The 23082-nt window shown below is 44.8% G+C and overlaps 1 protein-coding gene across 1 annotated transcript; it reads right to left on the bottom strand.

Moving 5' to 3' along the window:
• Positions 1–2097: 2097 nt before the first annotated feature.
• LOC111219154 (zinc finger protein 385A-like) lies at positions 2098–21921 on the bottom strand. Its single transcript, XM_022741749.1, has 7 exons — positions 21845–21921; positions 18929–19039; positions 13609–13783; positions 6738–7097; positions 3258–3442; positions 3042–3134; positions 2098–2661 (listed from the first exon to the last, which is right to left on the bottom strand). The coding sequence occupies exons 1-7, from the start codon at positions 21881–21883 to the stop codon at positions 2413–2415; spliced, it is 1212 nt and encodes a 403-aa protein (XP_022597470.1). The 5' UTR covers positions 21884–21921; the 3' UTR covers positions 2098–2412.
• Between the last annotated feature and the right edge of the window lie 1161 nt (positions 21922–23082).

The following is a 23082-nucleotide window of genomic DNA, read 5'->3' as shown; positions in this document are numbered from 1 at the left end:
ACACCAAGCCAGCTTCTTCTTTAAGTAATGGCATTGATAATGTTCCTCAGGATTTTCACTTAAGCACATTTCGCACACACAGAGAAAAATAATAATAATGCAATTCAGTAAGTCCAACTAAAAAAACCAAAAAAAAAAAAAAAAAAAAAAAAAAAAAAAAAGCCTGTTGAACACATCTATCTTTAATCCCTTGATACCTGGCGTTGTACCCTGTTCCCCAAGCAGAGATTACCATAGTAAAAAGGCCCTTTAATATGAAGGGTCGGTACCTAAGCCCAGCTACACCTCTGTCTCTCTCTGCCCCTCTCCAAATCCCTTCGAGGGCTTGAACTCCTCCCGGAAGAACAGAAAAAAGTCTGTCAGCTGGCGCGCTCCTAGTTTTACACACACAACTCCGGACAACATGTCACAACATGTCACAATGATAACAAGTCACTCTGATAAAAATTGCTCATTGCATTGCAATATTCAGACAAAGGTAAGACATTAGAGCTCATTGCTTCTCAATGAAAGGGCACAGTGTACATCTTGTTCAGAAAAGGGTGATAGCTTCAAGCTGTCGAGCAAGATAGGTCTGCTGCTGCTTTGCTAGTTTTTCTGGCTCCCTGCTGAGTCACTTGTTCTGTCTGTCTGAGTCGACACTTATATAATCCACTATACAATAATTCCATCCCTTTCTTCTTTTCTCTTCATGGATGCAGTCATTAACATTTCCCACCTACAAAAATATTTTTTACTGTGTTTTCTATTTTGCTCTTATTGATGTGTGATATAAACACAAACAGTCCGAACCAAACAAAAGAAAGTGCTCACCAGTCTTTGTAAAAAGAAAACAAATCATGGTGCATTTCATGGCTTTCAGTTGTAAGACAGGAAGTATTGATAGATGCCTTGGGCTGGACGTCTCGGCTCCCACTCCCGGCGGCCTCGCTGGGCTTCTGGCTCGGTTGTCACGCCGACTCAAGATCATTTCTCCGAGAATGTATTTGACTTTCATCTTCCTCTCTTTAATTTGTTCCCTTTCAGCGTTATGGTTGCCAGTGTTATGATGTGCCCTCTACAATAGACTCATATGAACCTTTGGATATGGGGGAGGTGAGGAGGATAGGGCAGGTCAGAGGAGGGGGGACCCAATGATGCAGAAGCCTGAGCCTGCAGGTCCTTATTGCAAGGCTGCATGCAGAAACAACATAAACACATCAGTGCACAGGGTCGCACCTAAGTCATACCTTCCCACCTACACAGTGAGTCAAAGACGAGGGTGATGTTGAGGATGTCAATTCAATTCTTTTTGATGGCTTGATGTCAACAGAAGTCACAGCAAATACATATGAACTATGCTCTTTGCAGTATAGTATTTCTCATTACTGTAAGTAAAATCACAGAATCTTGCCATCAAACGCATTACAGCAGTACAGTATGTACCAATGTGTGACTTCTGCTGTCCTCTCTCCCCTTTGGTGAGGCTCCTCTCTGACTAATACGAAGGTTGGCAGATGTGCCCTGTAGCGATTTTTGTTGGTACAGTCTATTTTAAAACACAAATGCATTCGGGCCTGCGTGTGTCTGCATGCTGCCTGGGGTCAACCCATCCACTGACCCGTGCCAGCCCTCCTCTCACCTCGCCCTCTCAGGAAATGACAGGGGAGCGCAATCCCCCACAGTCACTTCTCTGCTCTCTTGACCCCCCCCCCCACCTCCCCTCCCCCCAACCATCAGACATGTTCAGAAGCGGCTACCACCTGCCTGTCAGCCGAAGTCATGTTGTATCTAGTGAGGACCTAGTGTCAGAAACTGAAGAGTTGCTGGCCTCCGGCGCAGAAGGGGACATGTACAGTACCGTGGAGGCCGCCGCAGCTACATGTGACGCATACCGCAAAGACTGATGGAAGCAGCTACCCTACTGACATAACATTATTGTCTTGGTTTTTGAGGTGCATAGGATGAGAAGAACACGTTGAGCCGTGACGACAGAGGAAAACCAACCTGGCCCAGAATAATTATGTAACACTACATGTGGTTTAATGTTTCTAGTGACGTCTGCATGTGTTTCTTCTGTAGCTATCGAGGCGGCCATGACAGGGCCACAGCGCAAGGGAGAGGGACCAGGGGAGGTGAGAGATGTACAAGGGAGTTCAATGCATAATGAATATCTCTCCTCTGCTCATTCCATCTGCGTATCACTCAGGAGTCTTTGAAATGGAGGGAGAGTTTCAGGTAAAGGGAAGAAAGAGAGACATAAACTTCTACTCCTCTCCGCTGCTCCTTTCCCCTTGCTTTTCTCTCAGTTCAATATTTAAATGATTGGATTTTTTTCCCCTTATCGATTGCTGTTTGTTGATCATGTTTATATCTTCACAGTGTGCTTTTGGAGTGGCTGTTCCTGACTGGCCGAAGTCAGAGGGTGATGTGTCAGTAAGGGGAGAAGAGGATTGGCCCGTGGGTGGTGCGGATGGGCCCCGGGGCCGGTCTTAGGATGGCGTGGCTGAGAGGCGGGCCTTGCAGTAGGTGATGGTGTGGGTGATGCCCAGGAGCTGCTGCACGGAGGGCCAACGGGTTCGAGGAAGCTGCAGCGGCCATTGCTGCGGCAACAGCCAAGGGGCTGGGCAAGAGCCCCGCACCCAAAGCTTTGGTGAGATCCTTGGAGAAAGTCAAAGAAGACTAAAAACAGAAGAGGGTGAAGAAAGAGACACAAGACAAGAGAGAGGGAGGAAGGGAGGGAGAGAGGGAGAGGGATAAAATGATTAGTTCCAGAAGGTCAACATATGTAGGGAAATCAGATATAAACCTTCCTTTTCAGACTCTTTTGATCGTCATAATGCAGAGAATTTCAGTTCAGCTGAGTTAGTATTTTCAGGAGGACACAACCCAAAATAGAACACCCGGCAGGCTTTTGAAGGTATCAGATCAACTCGCTCTAAATGTGCCTGTCAGACTTTATGTTCTTGGTTATCATTGTCTATTTGCTCTGTGAATCGCAGGTTTGCTGACTATGTCACAGGAGGAGTCAGACTTAAACAGTCAGAAACTTGAAAGGTTACCGTCAGATCAGCCCCCCTGTGCTTCTTGTGTCGGCTGAGGAGGGGGTTAGGCTTGCCCGCCATGCCGTCCCGGTGCCTTCGACTTGATATGTGCTGAAAGGAGAGAACACAGGAACATAAGTTAGTCCCGCTTTCCCTGAGTGAAAATATTTCCCATATTAGACCATTAAAATGGATGAATTATGGAATGGAAAATGGAAATCTTCTTCCTCCTACCTGTTTGAGTTGCAGTTCAGAGTTGACCCGCACATTGCAGATCTCACAGTGGAAGGTTCGTTCCTGAGTGTTGGGGTCCACCGGCCCCCCTCCCTGCTCTCCACTGGGTTTGGGGCCCAAGCGAGGATACGCCTTGATGGGGCCCAGCCCGCTCCGTGCCTCCAGGATAGTTTTGTGTTTGGTACCTGCAGGTAGAAACACACACACAAGCAAAAACACAGCAATGTCATTAACCAATATGAAATGACATATTTAGAAGCTAATAGAATAAAATGAAGCCATACAGTGGAGATGTATCACTATTTATAACATATGAGTCATGCCGCTTCCACCTGTCTGAAGTAAAATAAGACTGGACAGCGTTTCTCTGTAGCTCAGAGCACTGATGGAGAAACACTGACAGTGACAAATATCTGAACACACTGGACATATGTCTTTATTTTCCCCTAAGTGACCACATACGCACGACATGACATACAGAATATGTTGCAATACAAAGTTGTAGTGCTGCGTTTTTACCACTGGAGGGCTGCAGTCAGACAGCTGTGCGGCTGGTGATCTGGAGGATGAACTTGGAGCCCTCTCTCATGTTAATATTGCAATAACTGCCTATGTTTGATTCAGTGGAGAGGCTGACATAAGGTCATTCAGTATGCACAGCAGTAAATTATATCCACCACATGTGCCAATATCAATGACAGTGCTGCACCACTGAACCTTCACTTTGAAATCAATAATTTTGACTGTACATGTCAAAAGTTGGAAGTTTAAGGGTAGGTTATTATGTGAAGCAGGTTTTTCTGGCCTTGGGATGGATTTTGCAGTACAAGTATTTGCTGTGCTATAAGATCATTACACCTGTGCTTTACACTGTTTCACTACATATTGATGTGATGAAATCACACCGTCTTAACAAACTATCAAGACCTGTAGCTCAGTGGGAACACATAAAGACACTAAAATCTAACTAAGTCCATATGTGATATGGTCATGTTTCTGATTGAACAGCCATTGTTTCTGTCAATGATTAAACGGCTGAGCGATTGAAATACTGACCTGCATCATTATAGATGAGGGTGTAACACTAGACACAACACACTTAAATAAAAATGTACCAGATGTGTTTCTTGGACACAAAACAATAACAAGAAGAACTCCCCATAGTCTCCCCACACCCTGCTTTTAACCCAATCATGATTCCAGCAGGAATGATAGAATTCGAAATATTGAGCAATTCAGAAAATGATATTCTGTCAAATGTTTTACGGGAAATTCTGCATGTTTCATACTTTTTCTAAGTACAGTATTTTCTAAATATTCTTAATTTGAAGAAATCGCACAGGCTGAATTCACAAAAGATATCGCATTGAGAGAAGTGCTATTGCATATTAGTTCCCCTTTCAAGTGGTCTGCAAAGCAGCACACTAGAGAGTGTGCAAGAGTAGTTTCTCATTAAATAATTATGTTTTGTTCTTCACTGAAAAATTAAAGTCACACCCTCCACCGCCCACATTCAACCCACCCCAGACTTGACCTTGTGGCTTCCAATCTTCCCCTCACTGCTATGCCTCTTTACTCTCAGAGTAAATCATCCCACTATCACTGACTCTGACTTTGAATTTGAGTCACTCTCCCTTTGAACAGTTAAGTTACAGTGGAGAGCAGGGTTGTGTGACTGGTGGGGAACACGGAGGCTGTGGGCTCCACTGGAGGGGAAGGGGCTGGACTGACGGATTTCACTCGTGGCCAGGAATGTGCTCTTGGGATGTCTGTTTTTGCCTTTGTTCTATTTTGGTCTGACAATGGACAGCTCAGTGGATTTTTTTGTCTTTGTAAGGTTGACTCACTGCGTAAGCCAACACACAAGGAGAGCAGGCACGATCAAAAACACAAAAACAGGCGAAGGGTTGGCAGGAAACTGTTGTGTAATTGTTAAAATAACATTACATACATCGCTCTTTCTCTTTTCTTTTCTTTTTGCCCTTTCTGCTATTAAGTCTGTGCCACGCACGCTGCTCATGTCTTGGTGTCTGCACGACATATGCTTTTGTTTTCGAACCCCGCTAACATGCACTGTTTTGATTTTGAGAATTCGTAAGGGTGATTGCTTCCAGATCATTTCCCTCATAGAGTTTCAACAGTTTCAACTCTTGCCCATTCAGGGGTTGAACTTTGGAGCCAATTAGCTGACAGCAGGCTGAAACCCGGGATCATGCTTAGAAGCTGATGGCTTGTTTTACTTCCATGTGCATTTGCATCGTAAATGTGCTTGTGGGCAGATGTAATGCAAATTTATCGCTGTGTAGTTGTTAAAATGATAAAGAATTAATTAGAGCATGATAAAACATGAATTCCAAAAGACTTCCACGGGTTAATCTGACCATAATGGCGGCGGTGATGGCACATTTATTGATTAATACTTTATACAACTTTAAGAGGTATTTGTTGGCTGCTCTCATGTCTGGCTGAGCTGGCTGGGTCCAACATTACTCAAGGCAAGTGGGATAGAGTTACACTGATGTGGAGTCAGTTGTGTCTCTACAGTTTTTCTTCATGTACAGAAGATGTATTTGTAGGAGAGTACACCTCCCCAAAGAAAGACTGGAGATCAATCAGATAGAAACTGTCCTCAGAGGGAAACAAGGTCACAGGCAGCACTAAGTTGGAAAGGAGGCATAAAGGATTAAAGCAGGCAGCGGGCACCTCAGGGGTATTTGGAGCCCTGAGAAAGTGTCGTCATGTGTGAAAGCTGTCTGACTGAATGTCGAAGCTGGTATTGTAGTGAGCTCACCCACATAACAGCTTATTTTTCTTTTATTTTCCCACTAAATCCCCCAATGCAGTGGTTACCCCGCCATAGCCATCCTCCTCTGCTACTTTTATAAGAGAAATCCTTCAGGCTAAGTGGAACACGTTTTATGTTGCGTGCTGCAAATGACAAGATAAATCGTGAATTCCTTGAGTGGGGGTGGGGGGTGGGGGTGGTTTCTTTTAAATAATTATATCTTGTGTGAGTCAAGGAACTGTGGCGGCGCGTGGGTGTGTTAGCAGAGGGAGAGGCACCTTGACAGAGCTCCTGAAACCAGGAGAGCGGGGCTTGGTTACAGAGGTCGTGCCTGTCAGTGTCAAACGGATCAGTTATCTGCTGATCAGTGTTCTTCTCAGTGCTGGGTCGCACTCAACCTGAAACACTTACTAAGGGTATTTTTCCAATCAGATTCATGAACCCAGACAGGGTACACTTACAGTGGATGCAGTCAGGTTCTTGTGATACATTTTGTTTCCAGCAACAACAACAGTGTGGTTTGAGCAAGCAGAGAAACAGAATCCAAGCATAGCTGAAGAAATGAAACTGAAGCAAAAGATCCAAGGAGAAAGACATCACAGTTAATCCCACGTGGTTTGATAGCCAGCTAATATCTGGAAAGTGCACAAGTACCACAGCGATTTTAGTGTATCAGAGCTCACAGATCAACCCACCTTTGTTGTGGGCCTCCAGCTGTGACAAGGAATTGACCGCCACCTTGCACAGTGAGCAGTACAGCAGCTTCTTGGCCTTATCCTCCTCTGTCTCTGGGTTGGACGGGCTGCTGGAGGCGGAGGTGCCGGCGGCTCCTGTACCCGGGGGTCCAGATCCGGGCTGCTCTGAGTTGGTGCTGCCACTGCCACAGCCTGGGGAGGATGAGGAAGGGGGGATCAAGGGAGGAGTTGGGGTGGGTAGGAGAGGGCACACTGAGGGCACGGGGGAGTCCATGGGCGGGGTAGGTGGGGTGGTAAGAGTGGGAAGGGGCCCCGGGGCCAGCAGGGGCCCATTTAACTGTGAAAGAGGCCGTGTTTCACCTACAAAAATGAAGAGAGAAACAAAGAAAGAGACAAAATAAAAGTCAAAAGCAGTGTGGAGAAAAATCAAAGCACTGATTTTATAGTCCAAAAAGTTCATAACTTAAACAATAAAGTGTTTTACTATTGACTTCATGGTCTTTAAACTCTGTGGTGAAGCAAAGTCCGCCTGAAAAAAAAAACTGCTATGTCAAACCACATCACATACCACTCCCAATTGAATGTGGAATGCACGGTCTGCTTCATGGATCAGACAAACCAACATGCAGGCGGAAGTGCTTTTTATTTCCTACTGTATAGGTTGTAACTGGTCAAAAAGAGGTCCTTTTAATTAAAGTTACACATAGAGTGGATCAGAGGAGGAAAACGTATGTCCCATGTGTGTAAAGAGATGGGCACGTGTTTGAAGTTTTCAAGCCAATCTTTGACTGAAGTGCTCTCATTTTATTGAAAATCTTCCAACGAGAGAAACAGGAAACACACACTTCAGCCTGTGCTCTTTCCACTCTTTCCCACACACCTGTTGTTTTTTTGGCTGAGGATGAAGCATAATGGCACTTGCTTTGTCACAGGGCAACACACGAAGTCCAAAGAAAATATCATTAGGTGAGCTTTCCTCTCATTCTCTGCTCACTTTTCCCTCTGCCTTCTCTCTCTCTCTTTCTCTCTCTCTCTCTCTCTCTCTCTCTCTCTCTCTCTCTCTCTCTCTCTCTCTCTCTCTGTAGTTTTAATCTCAACGTATGTTGGGTACTTTTTCTCTTTTCATCACAGAGCATGTTTATGCATACATTTCCAAACACATGTTTCTGGTCAGCCACTCCCATACGCAATGCCTTCGGTATTCACGAAGCAGTGGGTGTTGGCTGAAAAAAGACCCCCTAAATTTGGGTGGGGTATTCAGAACTCCCCCCCATCAGCAGGGACCAGCAGGCCCCGTTTCTTAAAACTCCACAGGATGTAGCGCCAAAGCCAGGCAATGGAAAAGCCCCACTGGATTATGGTATTAAAGGGATAACAGAGTATTTCTGGGAAGAAAACAAATATTGACTTTAACTGCCCAATTTCCTTTTTAAGGATCTCCACATGTTGTCACATGACAGAGCCCATGGGGGCCATGATATTTTTATGTTTTTGCTTCACTCTGAGATTCTTATGTGACTCTGATAATTCGTGTATTGTATAACTACAGTCACTCTGACTATTCTATTGCATCATCTCAGATGAAGATGCCATTCTGAGTGCTTTCCATTCCATTGCTTTCCAAGATCGAAATTCTCTCTCTTTCCATTTTGGAAGTTTCCAGCTGCAGAGCTGCTGGCTGCACTGAGCGTTTGTCAAACAGATGTTTAGTTAAAAAAAGAAAAAAAAAGGAATATTTCTTACTCTGACTCTCTATGGCATTGAGGAGTCCATAAACCAGGCCTGGATCAAAGTGCTGAGTGAGGGCAAGTGCTGTTTGAAGAGCTTTGTGATCATAATGTGTCTACTTTACCACAGTGCAGCTAGTTAATGGGTTGTACCTGCAAGTGCAGGAGGACAGAATGATAGAGAAGCCAAGGTAGTTGTTGGCGTTTGCCCACACACAGCACATACACATGCACATGACTTCATCACAATGCTGAGAAACAAACCCAGAATCCACAGCGTCCTTAACATGTGGTTTGAGTTAAAGTCAAGTGGAGGGGAGAGGTGGATGGCCCAATAGTAGAGAGGGATTTCATGATCCATGATAGCCTGGAGGTGTGCCATACTCAACCGTCACATCCAGTCACTGTTTCACCTCATACCACAGTGAACGTCTCCTACATTCATCCACCTTAGAACAAGTTCAGTTGGAGGCTAACCCCTTGAGGTCACGTAGCCACAGTCATGCACTGTCTGTCTCAGCAACCCAAAATCACTAATGTCACTGAGCAGCAAAAAACTCCTTCTTTTTCTCATATTTTCTGACTAAAATGAAAAGCACAGAGTAGACAAATTGCTACATTTTTCTTGCCCTCAGAATCCCACTTGCAGAGTTATTTTCTTCAGAAAGTATAGGGATATTTAAGTCTAATTAAACATTGATAAGGCAGTTAACTGCCCTTCGTCCCTGCTGGCCTCAGAGCCAAACAGAAGAAGGCATTATTCACTGGGAGAGGTCAGCAGAGGGAGATAACTCAATCCAGATGCTTTACAATACAGCCTGGTGTGTCTGCGTTGCCTTAATCCACTTCAGGAAATTAAAACGATGTATATAGTATGCAGTCCATGGGGAGAGGGAGAGGTTTTGTTGATAAAGCCATGGGATTTAATACGGACCAATTCAAAGTCAGACCAAAGGAACTTCCATTGTTGGCTAAGAGTCAATGTTCATCCTGATTCCTTAAGTGTGAAATTTTCTCTAGTCTGCAATAGCTTCTTGGAAATATAAAACATATCTGATTGTGGAATCGATGTAGGAGGCAGTATATTAATGAGTGCCTGCCTAAGCAAATCCTCCCTATTCTACACAGAGTGTAAGTGATCCCACAGGGTTAGAAACCAAACAACGAGTAAGCTTTTTGTTGTTGTATAAAATGTTATTGCAATAATCAATCCGCGTGTAGGTGGAACATTATGTGGTGATGCGTATGCTTTGTTTATTTTAAATGTCAAATGAAAGCAGTGCAATTAAAACCAAGGTAAACAGATTACGGAGGCCTCCATTAGTTTGAGTTTCAAGTCAGATACCAGGAGGTTTACCACAAGACTGAGATATTGACTCCACAGTGTGTGTGTGTGTGTGTGTGTGTGTGTGTGTGTGTGTGTGTGTGTGTGTGTGTGTGTGATCAGGGGTTAGGGTTACTTGGGCAGGATGACTCCGTCTGCCACTGGTGCCGCCCCCGATGCCCATTCTTAATGATTAACGAGCTACGAAACATAACGCTGGCCCTACAAGACCCGTGCCTCATTCATAATGCAGTTGGGTGCCTTTTTCCCAGTCTGGCCTACATCTGAACTCTGAGTCACACACACACACACGCGCAAACAAGCAAATTATTATCAGTTAGTCATGTTATTGCAGGTATATTTCACCACAGAGGAAGTCCCTGAAAAAATTCCCTGAAAAACTCACTTCCCAGGACCAACAGCCAATATAGACAGAGCATGAAAAGCATATCAGCTCTGTGTAACTCAATAGCGTAGTCACGTCACAGCCATGCAACCCTAGCCCTCACATGAAAGTCATCTGTTTAATTGACCTTGGGGGCGTGTTCGCCTGCGAGTGTTTGTGTGGACTCAAGAGTGCTATAATATCAGGTGGTTTTAACAGGGCCCTTCATTAGAGTGGGAGTGTCAGACAGCAGAGGGATAGAGAGGAGGGGAAGGAGGGAGGGAAGAGCAGAGTTTCTCTCCGAGTAAACAGCTGCCTCGCCATCGCCCGCAGGCGCAGCCAAACCCTCAGTTCTCTAGGCCAAATCCCCCAAAGCCAAGAGCCTCCTCTTTGGGGGTAACACTGACCACTAAATTTTCAAGGGCTGCGAATCTCATGACCTGTTCTGGTAGCCATAAGGCTGAAGAAGAAACAGCATTCAAACCATAACTGACCTTTCACAGTTTTAGCCTTCGGCAAGGTCTTAATGTGTCCTGTTTATGGCCGTCACTGACACTGCTTCATGTTTAATATGTGCGTGAGGAAATGATGCAGCGTAAAAGAGAAGGTCATCATGGCAGTATTATAGCCGACTGTTTCAGAATACTGTGATATTGCGTAAAATCCCTTATCAACAAACCATTCACAGGAAAAAACACTCAACATCAACAACAGAGGCTGCGCTGGGTTGTAAGGGATTTGCACTGTGGGAAATCTCCTCCTCGTCCTTCCGAATGCGTGCTTGCACAGGCCTAACCACATTGTTTGTGTATATATGTGTGTGCATACATTATGTGTATAGCCCAGAGCATCTCTCAGTTTCAGAGTAGCCAGTGAGTGACCTGCGTTTGACTCCACGGCCCAAACTGCAGTGTCCGCTCTCCAGATGCTGCATTCCAAGTTAAGGTCATGCACAGCAGCCTGCTCCCAGAGGTCTGTTCCCCTACCATGGAGCAGTGGGACAGGATGACACTGAGGACACACACACACACACACACAAGCGCACATACTCACACACACACACACACACACGTTATCATAGGTCACTTTTGGGGACATAACATAGCCTTGCATTAATTTCCTGAAGACTTACACTAACCCTAACCTGACCCAAAAATGATCTTTTTCCAAATTGAGGACATGGCTTTTGTCCCCAGTTGCACAAGCTGTCCCCAATTAAATGGTCTTTAGTGTGAAATTTGTCCCCCAAAGATAGCCTATGACAGAAACACATGCACACATACACACATGAATTCACAAGTAAGCAAGCAGGCAGGCAGAGCAGGCAGAGACAGGGTTCCAGGGTCACGAGAAAGAGGCTTGGATGGAAAAAGGCATTCTTTCACATGTTGCTACTTTCAGATCTCAATCATGGCAGGCTTGTTTTGGCTCCCCATGTTGTTGGAGTTCGCCCCGGGAAGTCTCACTAATGGCGATTGGCCTGGAGCTGATCTCAGATCCCCTGTGAGGGAGGGTGAGTGAAAAAAGACTTGCTTCTTACTACTCTGGGATCAGCTACAATGAATTAGTGTTATTTTTATGGAGAGTAAAAGAGTCAAAGATGGTGAAATGCTAAGGCCTTTGCTCTGGCATGTTGCAGCATATTGGCCTTTATTGGATCTGAGTTTCATCTTTTCATTCACCGTGTTTGCTCTGTGGCCTCCCGTCAATAAGGTGGAAATGTCTGGTAAAGAATCAGCTACAGAAACCTTTGTAAATGTCACCAAAACATGACCGGTCTATTCATTGCCTGGTGTTTGATCCGAGGACAGAGTGGTGACACTGAGGGAATGGAAAACTCTGGGTGGAGAATGGAGAAGGGCATAGGCACACAGCACCCAGTCTCTGAATTAGAGCTTTAAATAGGAAGATGAGCAAGACAGGGAGAGGTTAAGTAATACGGAGACAACAGGGTCAGAGCTTAAGACATACTGCTAAAGAAAGAGCTTGCAATGCCTTGATGATGCCCTGTATCCTTACCAACTAATAAATGAATCTGCCAACAGTGAATTAGTTTTCATTAAAGTCGTATCAGCTGCCATCTTTGTCCTTTCTGTGGCTCTCCCACAGTGGTGTCATCTTTATTTTTCTCAATCAGTCTTAACACACATTACCACCACCCTGGACTCAGGCAACATAGTCTATTTTGATTCTGTGGTGTTGCACTTCTCAATAACTCACTCAGGACTGTGCAAACACACACACGCACAAACTTACGCACACCACAGTGGGGTTCCTTGAAAACACGCCAAGAATCTGCCATGTTGCCGTGTTCTATGCCAACTCGCCTACACACAGTCTAAATGGATAGATACTCTTGCGTTGCCGAGCTGAACAAAACAATGCTGTGGTTAGACTGGACTAATACGGAGGATTGTCTGGGGTACAGTGATGATGCTTCTACTTTGATCAACCTATCACTCAGAGAGCAAGACACCTGACGTCTGGCTTTCATGTTGGTCCGTGTGCTCCTCTCTGAGCTACTCAGCTGTTGGCCAGACAAGATCAATATAAGATGATCCCCTGGCATCAGTATATTGTTCTAGATTAAGATGAAAAAGGCTCGTGATGTAAACTGATGGAGTATGTCCCGTGACAGCAAACATTTATCTGTTTGTTTGAGCTACATACACTGTCTTCATAATCTGTTGTAAAGAACTGAATCAATCTTTACTATGTGCAATACATATTAAATATTCAGTCAAGGGCTCCGACTTCTTAACCCTTGGAGTATTGGGTCAGATTCCCTCTGTTTTTAGTTTAACTTTCCTATCGACCTGATTTATGTTTTCATCAAGCGTTTGCCAGTGCTTATATAACTGTAGCTGCATTCAGACTAACTTGGACACACTCCTTTGAAGTTAAAGCTCAATTTAGTTTCTTAATGAAATTTAATGTGTCCAGAGTCACAGAAAGGAACTCGTTGCTTCAACTGTGTCCCACTTTTAAACTAACTTCCTCAGGACTCTAGTTTATTTTTAACTATCATTGAAAATAGTTTTTGTCACTTCAGAATGAAGTCTTGGCATCTAAAAGTTTCGTTCAGCTACCCAATCTTCCATGAAACAAACATTTCTAAATTAAATTTTTATTTTCCCCATAAACACTACTGTTAGTGCAAACTCTTTCTGAGGTTTGTGGGGCTGTGTTGTTGGCCATAAGATATGCTGCAGCCAAATCAGACCACACACAGAGCCGAGATGCTCACAAGAAGAACAATACACAGCAAAGCCGCTGTGATTAGATGCCTTTGTTATTCTTGCATATTTTCCATTTCATTTTCCAGCAAAACGATAAGCCTCTGAACATCCTGCACGGATTGAAATGATTATTTCTACAACAAAACTCACACAAGCACTTTTTTCGGTTCCTTTTTTTTTTTTTCTGTTCTCTCACCCGCTTTGCTGGGCTCGCTGTCTGAGACAGTGCCTGGTGCTCCGGGCGGAGACGGGGAGGAGGTGGGGGGCACAGTATGAGGCTTGTCCCCCTCCTGAGGACGACTCTTAGAGGTTTCGATGCCTTTGACTCTCCTGGCATGGCGGTTTCCTTTGTAATGTGCTTCTGCCTGGCTCTATGGGAAAGAAAAAATACATGTCTGTTGTAACACTGATGCCAACAGGTGAATAAAACATTGCAAGTTGAATTAGACACTTGTGCACACATGCATGCTATTATGATAGCATGATATTTAATATACTCTGGGGACTTGAGCCACAGACAGCAGGCAGGTTTACGGTGGATAAATAGATGGATTACAAGCAAGGAGAACAAAGACAAGCAAGAAGGAGACATCTGAGACCTTTACCTTTCTGCCCTCCTTGTGCCTTATGTCACCTTATAGTCAGGTTTTCGAATTAGCAATAAATTATCATGCAGCATATTCAGACTACCAGTACATCTATTTCGGGTAATCTGTTTGTCTACATTGGACATAACTGCTCAGCTCAAAGTGACATACGTCCTCTGTAGTCTAAACCTCTGCATTCACCCTGACAGTACTTGGCTCCAGCTTTCATTACTACAGCCATGCTGACAGACATGCCGAGGGGAGTTGAGCTCGGGGTCAGTGGGATGCCGTGTTATCTGCCTGAAGGACCCATAAGCCCTGCACTGACACTACCCTCCCTCTTGCAACATACACACACACACACACACACACACACACACACACACACACGCACATTATAACGGTACATACTGCATTATCAGTGGACATATGTGGGTTCCTACAACATAAATACTGTGATCGCCTTCAGCTGCTGGTTGGACAGGGTCAAGCTCTAGCACAGTCCCGGACTTAACTGCTTGCCTAAATATACATGCTACCAGGCAGCAGAGACCCTGTCTGTAATATCTCATAGTAAAGATAAAGTGCGGATTCTGGAGTCTGGAGGTTTTCAAAGATTGACGATCATCCCGCATTCCAGCGAAGAAAAATAAATAAATAAATAGTGCAGAGATCTGTTACAGAGGCTACTGTGGCTAATCTCCTGCTAGCTAATGTGTTTTATTTGGAGGGTAAACAGCAGAGGTGAGTCATTTGTCAGGACATCGGGGGAGTCTGCCTCTACTGTGTGTATGTTTGTGTGTCTGCACAGAGGTATGTGAGTCGTGGACAACATGGCAGATGAGATGCTCGGTTGCTATACTGAGCTGTCGCCAGTGGTCTAGCTTCACAGTATGGTGGCTGTGAAACAAAAAAACACAGACAAATACACTGGCACACACACACACATACACACACACACACACACACACCTAGCTGGGCAGGGGGTGGTCATGTAACCCTATTTGCCATCTGCTCACCCATTCTTTATCTCCCCTCTATCAAGTGTGCCTCAATTAAAAACACTGACACCCTCCTTGAGTCAAATAGCTCCCTGCCATCGCCACAAATATACGGAGTGAGCATATGTACCACGCCATGTGCCGTGTCGGCCAAATAATTCTTGTATCTAGGGGCCAATGATGAAGATGATTATTAAATAGCTGGATTACAGTTAGGTGCCAGGGAGAGTGAGATTCAAGGTCTTGAAGAGCGGCTGACAGCTGCAATAGGTGCTGAAAGGCCTGGAGAATTTGCCTGACACTCAGGACATCACACTGACCGCATGCTCAGGAGTGGGAATAGACTGGCTTGGTGAAAGAGGCAGGGGAGTGATGAGTAATGTTTGTATGAGCCCAGTTGTGTATGTTTGCTTTATGTGAGTGCCTAATGGCATCCAGGATGTGATCTGGCACGGTAAACCAGGGGCATTGGCTGCAGTGCTTTAGAAGATCACATGTTTCTTGTAAATCATGATGACAAACTGGGCTGTAACTGTATCCTGTCAGAGGGGTCTTAAGGAGCTGCTCGAGCAAAGCCAGAAGATCAAGGTGGAGAGAGCTGTGGAGAGGGGGGAATGGGGTGGGTCGAGGGCGTTGCTGAAAGAGAAGTGATCTCTCAGATGAAGAAGGGAATGTGGGGAGATAGAAAGGTATATGGTGCTGCATGGCGAAGCAGCCACAGAGGCTTTCTTAACCTCTCCCACCAAGCCAAGGGGATCAACTGCCAAGCTGCTGAATGTCAGTGTGAGGTCCTGGATGGAGGGAAGGGAAAGAGGATGAAGGGAAGATGAAGGAGCGCTGGTTCATAGCCAGGGAACTACAAGACAAGGAAGGTGATATAAAGAGCTGGACTGAGAATGGGAATGATGTAAAAGAGACAAAAAAAATTTTCAGAGGGAGGAAAAGCTGCGCCGCATCTGCCTGTGTTTCATTATGCAGAGGCTTCAAACTGAACAAGTGCTTTCCAGCATGACTATCATTCTGAGGGAGAAAGCTGTGATGTTACAGCGTAGCCACAGCTGCATCTCCAGATGAGGCAGATGGAAGTTAAAGTGAGAGAAAACAACTGATAGACCGGGACAATAAACAGGCAGGACACAGACTGAGGGGGAGTGAAAATGGAGGGGGACGGCAGAGAAGGGAGAGAGGAACAGGAAGAAAATAAGGGATGCATATCAGCCAAGTCTTGCTGCAGCAGCTGTGACGTTGGTCAATGCAGCGCGACGGAGCCTGTGATGTCACTAATGCAGCACGCCACCAAGGTTATTCTGCATAAAACCACCGTTTAGCACCTCACACCACCATTTTATACACGCAGGGAACGAGCTGGGGCAAACCCCCCCCCACCCCACCCACCCACCCACCCCTAATTCTGCTGCCCTTCCTTATCAAAGTGTCCTCTCCCTGACTTTCCCAAGATGCACTGGGGCTGTCAGAACCAGACACTAATCCATGCCCTTGACAAATGCATCTTATAATAAGTAGTGGCAGGCAATTTTAGGCATTTCCACACAGTAAATAATGCAGCTCGAGAGAGGGAGGAAGATAGAAAGAGGGGGAGAAGGTTGCTGGGAGAGAGACAAGCAGAGAGGCACAGAAGAGAAAGATCAAACGGGATGAATGAACGATGGCAAAATGATGCGTGAAATGAAGGGCGGGAACAAAAAGGCAGAGCTGGATTCTTTGAAGACAAACGCATTGATTATGACATTACATGGTAAGCCCCTATTGCTGTATTTGACCTAAGCACCCCAATCAACTCACAGATGGCAGATAACGACAGAGAAATGTCAACATCAAGGCCAGAGCCCGAACTGGGAAAAAACGAGGCTGGGAATGCAGCACAGGATTATCCCGAAGTGTTACGTGCTTTAATATTTTCATCCTGACTTCACATTATGTAAAAGAGAACGGGTTGCAGGACACCACAAACTACACACGGCCTGCTGCAAGTTTGACATTGCTGACACAGTATATTGCAGTGTGCGCTTCTTCTTGAGCACACAGGCAGCGAAAGTGACGATGACATTCGAGAGGCAGTGTCGTCCTGAATATCGCAATCCTGAGGTTTTCACATGCATGTGGATTTGTGTTTGTGTGTTTGTGTGTGTGTGTGTGTGTGAGTGAGTGTTTCATCAGTCAGGAGCCAGAACACACAGGAAGCCACAGTTGCAGTGTGTGTCACCTAATTGTTACCTTTCCACCCTTGTACACATATGAACATAAAAAAAACATTAACTTCACTAGAGACACCAAATAACCTTATGTTTTTAAAATGTTTTTACCTGTTTATTAACTGCCTTTTATCTAAGCTCCTCTATTGCATCTGCACGACATGAGTCTTAGTCTCTTTATATTATTTTAATTATTATTTTGGAACAATTTTTTATTACTGGCCTGTTGGTCGGGTCTTGATGAAATTTTTACCTGGTTAAAAATAGGAAGAAGAATCTCAGGTCAGTTGTCCAATTGTTCATAGTGTTGAGGCCACTGTGAGGAGGAGGCATCTGTCCAGATGTATAAACAGTATCCCTCACCCCACGCTGCACATCCTATCCAGTCAGAAATGCTAACAAACAGTATTTATTTTTGTTTTTATTAGGCTAAATACGAAAGCAAAACTAGTAGACTCTGTTCTGTATGTATCCTGACACATTAAGGGTTTCTTTTGTAACTTTGCTCTTGTCTTTTTCTTTTAGCTGTCAAATCATTAAAACAATATTTTACTCTTAAGTTAAATATTTAAATTCTTTAAATTCTACACAGATTTGCTGCATATCCTTTTAACTTTATCCAACAGGACACGTTTTGACTAAAGAAGCCACTATTAGACTGCTAGCTGTGGGTCTCAGAGTATTTCATTGTATAAACATCTCTGTCTAACGGTTTCCTGTGCCTGTGGAGAAATCCAGCAGACAACCGTGCAAAGACTAGGCTCAAGATTACAGCCCTGCAGCTCCCTGACCACATGGAAACCATGATTGTAGACCTGGGGAGTATATATAGCACCGGTCCACTCCTTAATGTTGTGTATTGTGGATGGATGTACGCCCTAGACCTGAAGTCTGCACCACTGAATATGGACAATCGCAGCCAAATTATACACTACACACATTTGGCGCTGATGTTGTCATGTGTCTGTCCGATTCGTCTCCAGCAAAAAGAAAAAGCTGAGACTGAGTTGGCTTCACTACACATAAAATACTTCCATATGATTTTTGTTTTCATCAATTTGTCATCAGCCATGTATGCAAGTTGCCCGTGGGTACGATGTGCCATTAAACTCACATTATGAATTCAGATAAACTACACCATATGGTCAAACAGATGAAAATGCTGCTAATATTAATTGACAGAATTATACAACACTATGCGAAAAAAAAAAACAGTTCAGTTATTGCTGAAGATGTTCTTACTGCACGTCATGCTAATGTGAAATGAACTCTCCACGTGTTCAAGATCTCATTCAGGCTTTGTCAGTGTTGATGAGCAAGAGAAAATCTCTTTGAGAAAGCAGGGAGGAAATCCTATCTCTCACTCCTAGTTTCTGCAGCAGCTTGTGAGGCTTTGTGCCGCAGCGATTATTGCTTCTACTAACGCCACAGTCTTGAAGCAAATTAAATTCCAGCGGGGTCACAACTGCCTAAACACAACCCAAACAAATCTGCTTCATCCTCTGTGTCAGTGCCCGCTGTCTGGAAGAGCAAATAGGATATATACCGTAGACCTCCAACACATCCCTAAGGAAAACATGTATGATTGTGAAAGATGTATGTGTATGACCAGCAGGATTCAGTATATTTAATGCCACGTGGGAAATCGAGACTTCGTGGGAGATGAAGCGGGAGAAACACTGTGTATGCGTTGGGCTTATTTCGTGTTCCTGTACCTCTGAGTTGAAGCGGATCTGGCAGACGTTACAGGAGATGATTGGCCGCTTGGTCTTCACCAGAGGAACTCCAAAGGTGTGGTTGATCACGGCCTTCTGCACCGGGTCCATCTGACAGAGCATCACAAAAGAGAGAGAGAGAGAGAGAGAGAGAGAGAGAGAGAGAGAGAGAGAGAGAGAGAGAGAGAAGAGAAGAGAAGAGAAAAGAAGAGAAGAGAAGAAATCTGTGAGCTATAATTCATATTCTACAACTCCCTACATCTGAAGTCCTGGTGCTAAAAGTCGACAGGCCAATCTATCATAATGATGGTGAGGGGTCACTGTGCTTCGCCCTCTACCTCTGATGCCAGAGAAGCCAGTGTGGAGTAGAAGGAGTCTACAGGTTTTCTGCCCAAAGGACCAAACCTGCAACATGACAACATGCAGGGGTGGAGAAAGTGCACAGACTTGAGTGTTTACATATCTTCCCAGTGTTTGCTCTTTGTCTGTGTTTATAGTCAGCAAACAGCAGTCAACAGTGTTGTCAGTGTGTTGCTACAACTGAAACACCTGTTGCATCCCAGACCAGGATGTAGCTTCATACTGTCCCTGTGCTAATTGTTTCAGCTAGGACGTCCATCATCTGTGTGGTGTTAAGCACCTTGTATAAATTTAACTGACTTGCTTTAGCATGTGTCGGTGGCTAAGCCTCCCACTTAAACTCTGTCCCAGACACAAAAGACCTTGCCTGCACTGATCTAAAAGGGCTTCATTCCAATTATTTATCTAGGTTTGAAGCTGAATTTATCCAGCGATCATTGTTAATTGACCTTAGCATTAGTCTGGAGTCAATGGCTGGTGTGGATTTCCACCACAGACAACTGTCTGGCACTATGTCTGCAGATAAAGTAAGCAACATTTAGAAGATGATGTGGTACTGTATGGGTATGCAAAAGGAATGAAGAGAAATAAAAAAATCCTGGCTTGAAGAACAATATGGATATGAATGTGAGTGTGTGTTTTGAATTCATAAGGCAGTGAGGGAATGTTCCAGAGAGTCCTCCAAGTCTGATGCAAGCCTGTTGGTTTGAAGAGGACGACAGACTTTAAATGACTCAATTTGGCTCATCAGTACGTTTAATTCCGGTAATCACCAAGATTTACCTGAAGCTATGCACCCAAAGCCACAGTCTCCTCTAAAATACAAATGGCTCCTCTGGCCTGAGGAGTGACAAAGAGTAAAAAGAGGCTGAAATGAATATTCTCATAACTCAACCTTAAACAATTAGAATTTCTGCACAGTGCTTGTTACTTAGCAACTCCAAAGAAACAGGGTAAACAGTGAAAGGGGAGGAGGCCAAAGACATTTAGCTGGGTGACAGGATGGGACAGAAACACACCATCTGGAGGAGCTAATGGGTGGGAGAGGAAGATGAATTTGGACACATAGAAAGACAGAGGGAGGGAGAAATCGTAAAGAGCCTAAGAGAGAGAGAGAGAGGGAGGGAGAGAGAGAGAGAGAGAGGCCCGGTCCGGACATCCTCACATCGTACATTCTTATCTCATTTGGCTCTCTTTACCCTACTCCTCATTCCATGACTCCCTCTATTCCTCTCCCCAGAAACAGCCTAAAGTCAGCTCCACTGCGGCTGTTGCTGTGAATTCTGATGGACTGGAGGTTGGGGGGAGGGTGGATGTTATTGAGCAATGACGATGGTGGATGATAACTGCCCAAACTAATGCAGAAATAGTTCAGCGGTGACTACGCATTAGCCAGCTGAAACCAACAAAATGACTACTTTAACACAAGGAGTCCAATAAAACAGCCATTTATATCAACAATCAACTCAGCATTTTGATCAAATCCCTCCAACTTCTGCCAAATGTCACCGCAGCTCCGACCCATCACTGTGACCCATCACCACCCCGCTGAGGAAAGTTTATCCAGAGGCTGAACAGACCTGGTGGAGTAACTGTACATGTGAATCATGGGCCTCTCCCCAGCCAGTCAGTCCAGTATGCTGGGTGTGGGTCAGTAATGATCCATCCAGTTGATTCAGCTGTTAAAAACACTGTCCGGCTGCCAACAAGCCTTTTTGGATGACTGTTCACATGGCCTCTTACCCGAATCCTCTCCAAAACATGTCCTCATGAAATAGGATCAGAGCACTATGATGCAACTGAAGTGGGATTTTCCAAACCTCACTCACTCGCTTTGGCCAATTTTGACAATATCAGCAATGGAATTTCATATTGGCTGTGTTTCCTGCATTAATAGTTTATAACTGAATCCATTCAATCTTGAAAATCTCATTAGTAAGCAATGTATATATTCACCTCAGCTGAGTGAGTTTTGGAAACTTGTCATGCCGGATGGAGCATGGAGCTGTTTGAATGTGGTGAGAGCTCTGGCAGAAGTAAGTAAACCACACAGATCACTGACTTTAGCGTCACTCAGCGGTCATGTCAACATCTCCACAGGGTCTTAAGACCCAAACACCCTAATCCCCCTTTGTTACCACAGAGCCTCTTCTGTGGAGAAACCAAGCATCTCCTGGCACTGCACAATAACGCGCACCTAAGCTCACCAGTATCCTCTATTGTGGTCTTTCCTATACTCTCTCTCTCTGCCCCCCCCACTTGTTGTTTTTCTTTCATCTTTTCTTTGTTTCTCTTCTTTTCCTCTGGCACGTTTGATCAATTCCCTGCAACAAAATATTTGGAAGGGTTGTATTCAAGCAACGAAGAACACACTGCTCAGTGACTCTCGCTGGGACCACTCTGGCAGTCACAGCGTAGTGTGCACTGTGCCAGATAAAAACAGCCTTTGAAGCACAAGTTCTGCAGCACTCTACTGAGTTGTGCCCAGATTAAGACACAGTTGGGTGAAAAACAAACAAAAAAGCTATGAAAAGCTCCAGACATTTAGGTACTCACCTTCTTCTCCTCTGTGTCTGTAGAAGCTTGGAGCTGCATTGGTCCTCCTGTGTGTGTGCTACTGGCCGAGGTGTGTGTGTGGGTCTCAGCATGTGTGAGAGTTAGAATGTGTGTTGCACTTTCCTCACTCATTTTGCTTTCTACTCAGTTGTCAGTGCAGAATACAAACTAACTCACTAAAAAAAAAAAAAAAATATACAGGACTTCTGCCTAGTGATGCATTGCCAGGATTTCTTTGTTTTTCCTTTTTTTGGCACACACTCTGCGTCTCTTTGAGATGCTACAAGAGAGTGTGTGCTGTAAGGATTTTCTCAAATCTCTCCCTTACCCTCTCTTTTTTCACTGAGACATTACCTAACAAGTGCCTGTCCCTTTTATTCAGCCTCCACCTCCTCTCCTCTCAGCTGCTTTCTCTCGCTCTGTCTCACGCTTTCCTGTAGTGCATTTCCCCCCTCACTCTGCTTTCCAGTTTTCTCCTCCCCTTCTCGCTCTCTCTCTCTCTCTCTCCCCCTTCTTCATGCATACTCAATCTGTCCAAATGCAGCCAGGACTGTGTGTCCCACTCTCCTCCTGCTCAACCCCCCCCCCCCCCCCAAGTTCACACCATCTATCAAATGTCATCATTAGCCAGTGGAAGCTTTTGCCCTGCCCACCAATCCCTCCTAACCACACATGAATACACACAGTGGTTTCTTGCTACAGTGGGTTTGAGATGGGATGCCTTTCAGCCAGACATCATTGCACATAAAGCCCCATGAGGAACTGGACAAAACATATTTTAAATGGTTGCTATTTTTGCAGCCTCAGTCTGAAACCTGTAGCGGCAACAGCTATGATAAAGCATCAGTCAGTCTGAGAAGAGTAGTACTGAAATGAAAGTGTTATGAAGGTTGGAGAGTGAGTTGTTGAGGAAGAGAGTAAAATAAAGATGAAAGGAGGACCGACAGCAGGTGAGATTCAACAAGTCCTCACAAGGCTTTGCATGATTAGACACCTTCATCGGAAATTCCTGACTTTGCAGTCCACATCGGGGGAGCTGGCTCGGCCTAGAGGTGTGCGAACGTGCGTCTGTATCACGACCAGCTGCTGCAGATAAATAATTCAGCCTCGTCACTGTCTAGAAGCACATTGGCCGAGACAAGCAGGTAGAGAACAAATCAGATTAGAAAACCATTAAAGCTGTATATTGCTTTAGGAGAGGCCATTCCTCTGCTGTGGGGCTAATAACCCTCCACGTA

Source organism: Seriola dumerili, unplaced genomic scaffold, assembly GCF_002260705.1.
Source record: "Seriola dumerili isolate Sdu_G_001 unplaced genomic scaffold, Sdu_1.0 BDQW01000056.1, whole genome shotgun sequence".
Classification (NCBI taxonomy): domain Eukaryota; kingdom Metazoa; phylum Chordata; class Actinopteri; order Carangiformes; family Carangidae; genus Seriola; species Seriola dumerili.
Note: the sequence above shows the minus strand (reverse complement) of the source record. Positions and strands in the feature narration are given on the sequence as shown.

Coding starts and splice junctions, on each gene's coding strand:
- LOC111219154 (XM_022741749.1), bottom strand. CDS start 21,883: ATGCAGCTCCAAGCTTCTACAGACACAGAGGAGAAGAAG. Junction 3,135..3,257: donor CTGAACTGCAACTCAAACAG/GTAGGAGGAAGA, acceptor CTCTCCTTTCAG/CACATATCAAGTCGAAGGCA. Junction 2,662..3,041: donor ACAGGGGGGCTGATCTGACG/GTAACCTTTCAA, acceptor TTCTGTTTTTAG/TCTTCTTTGACTTTCTCCAA.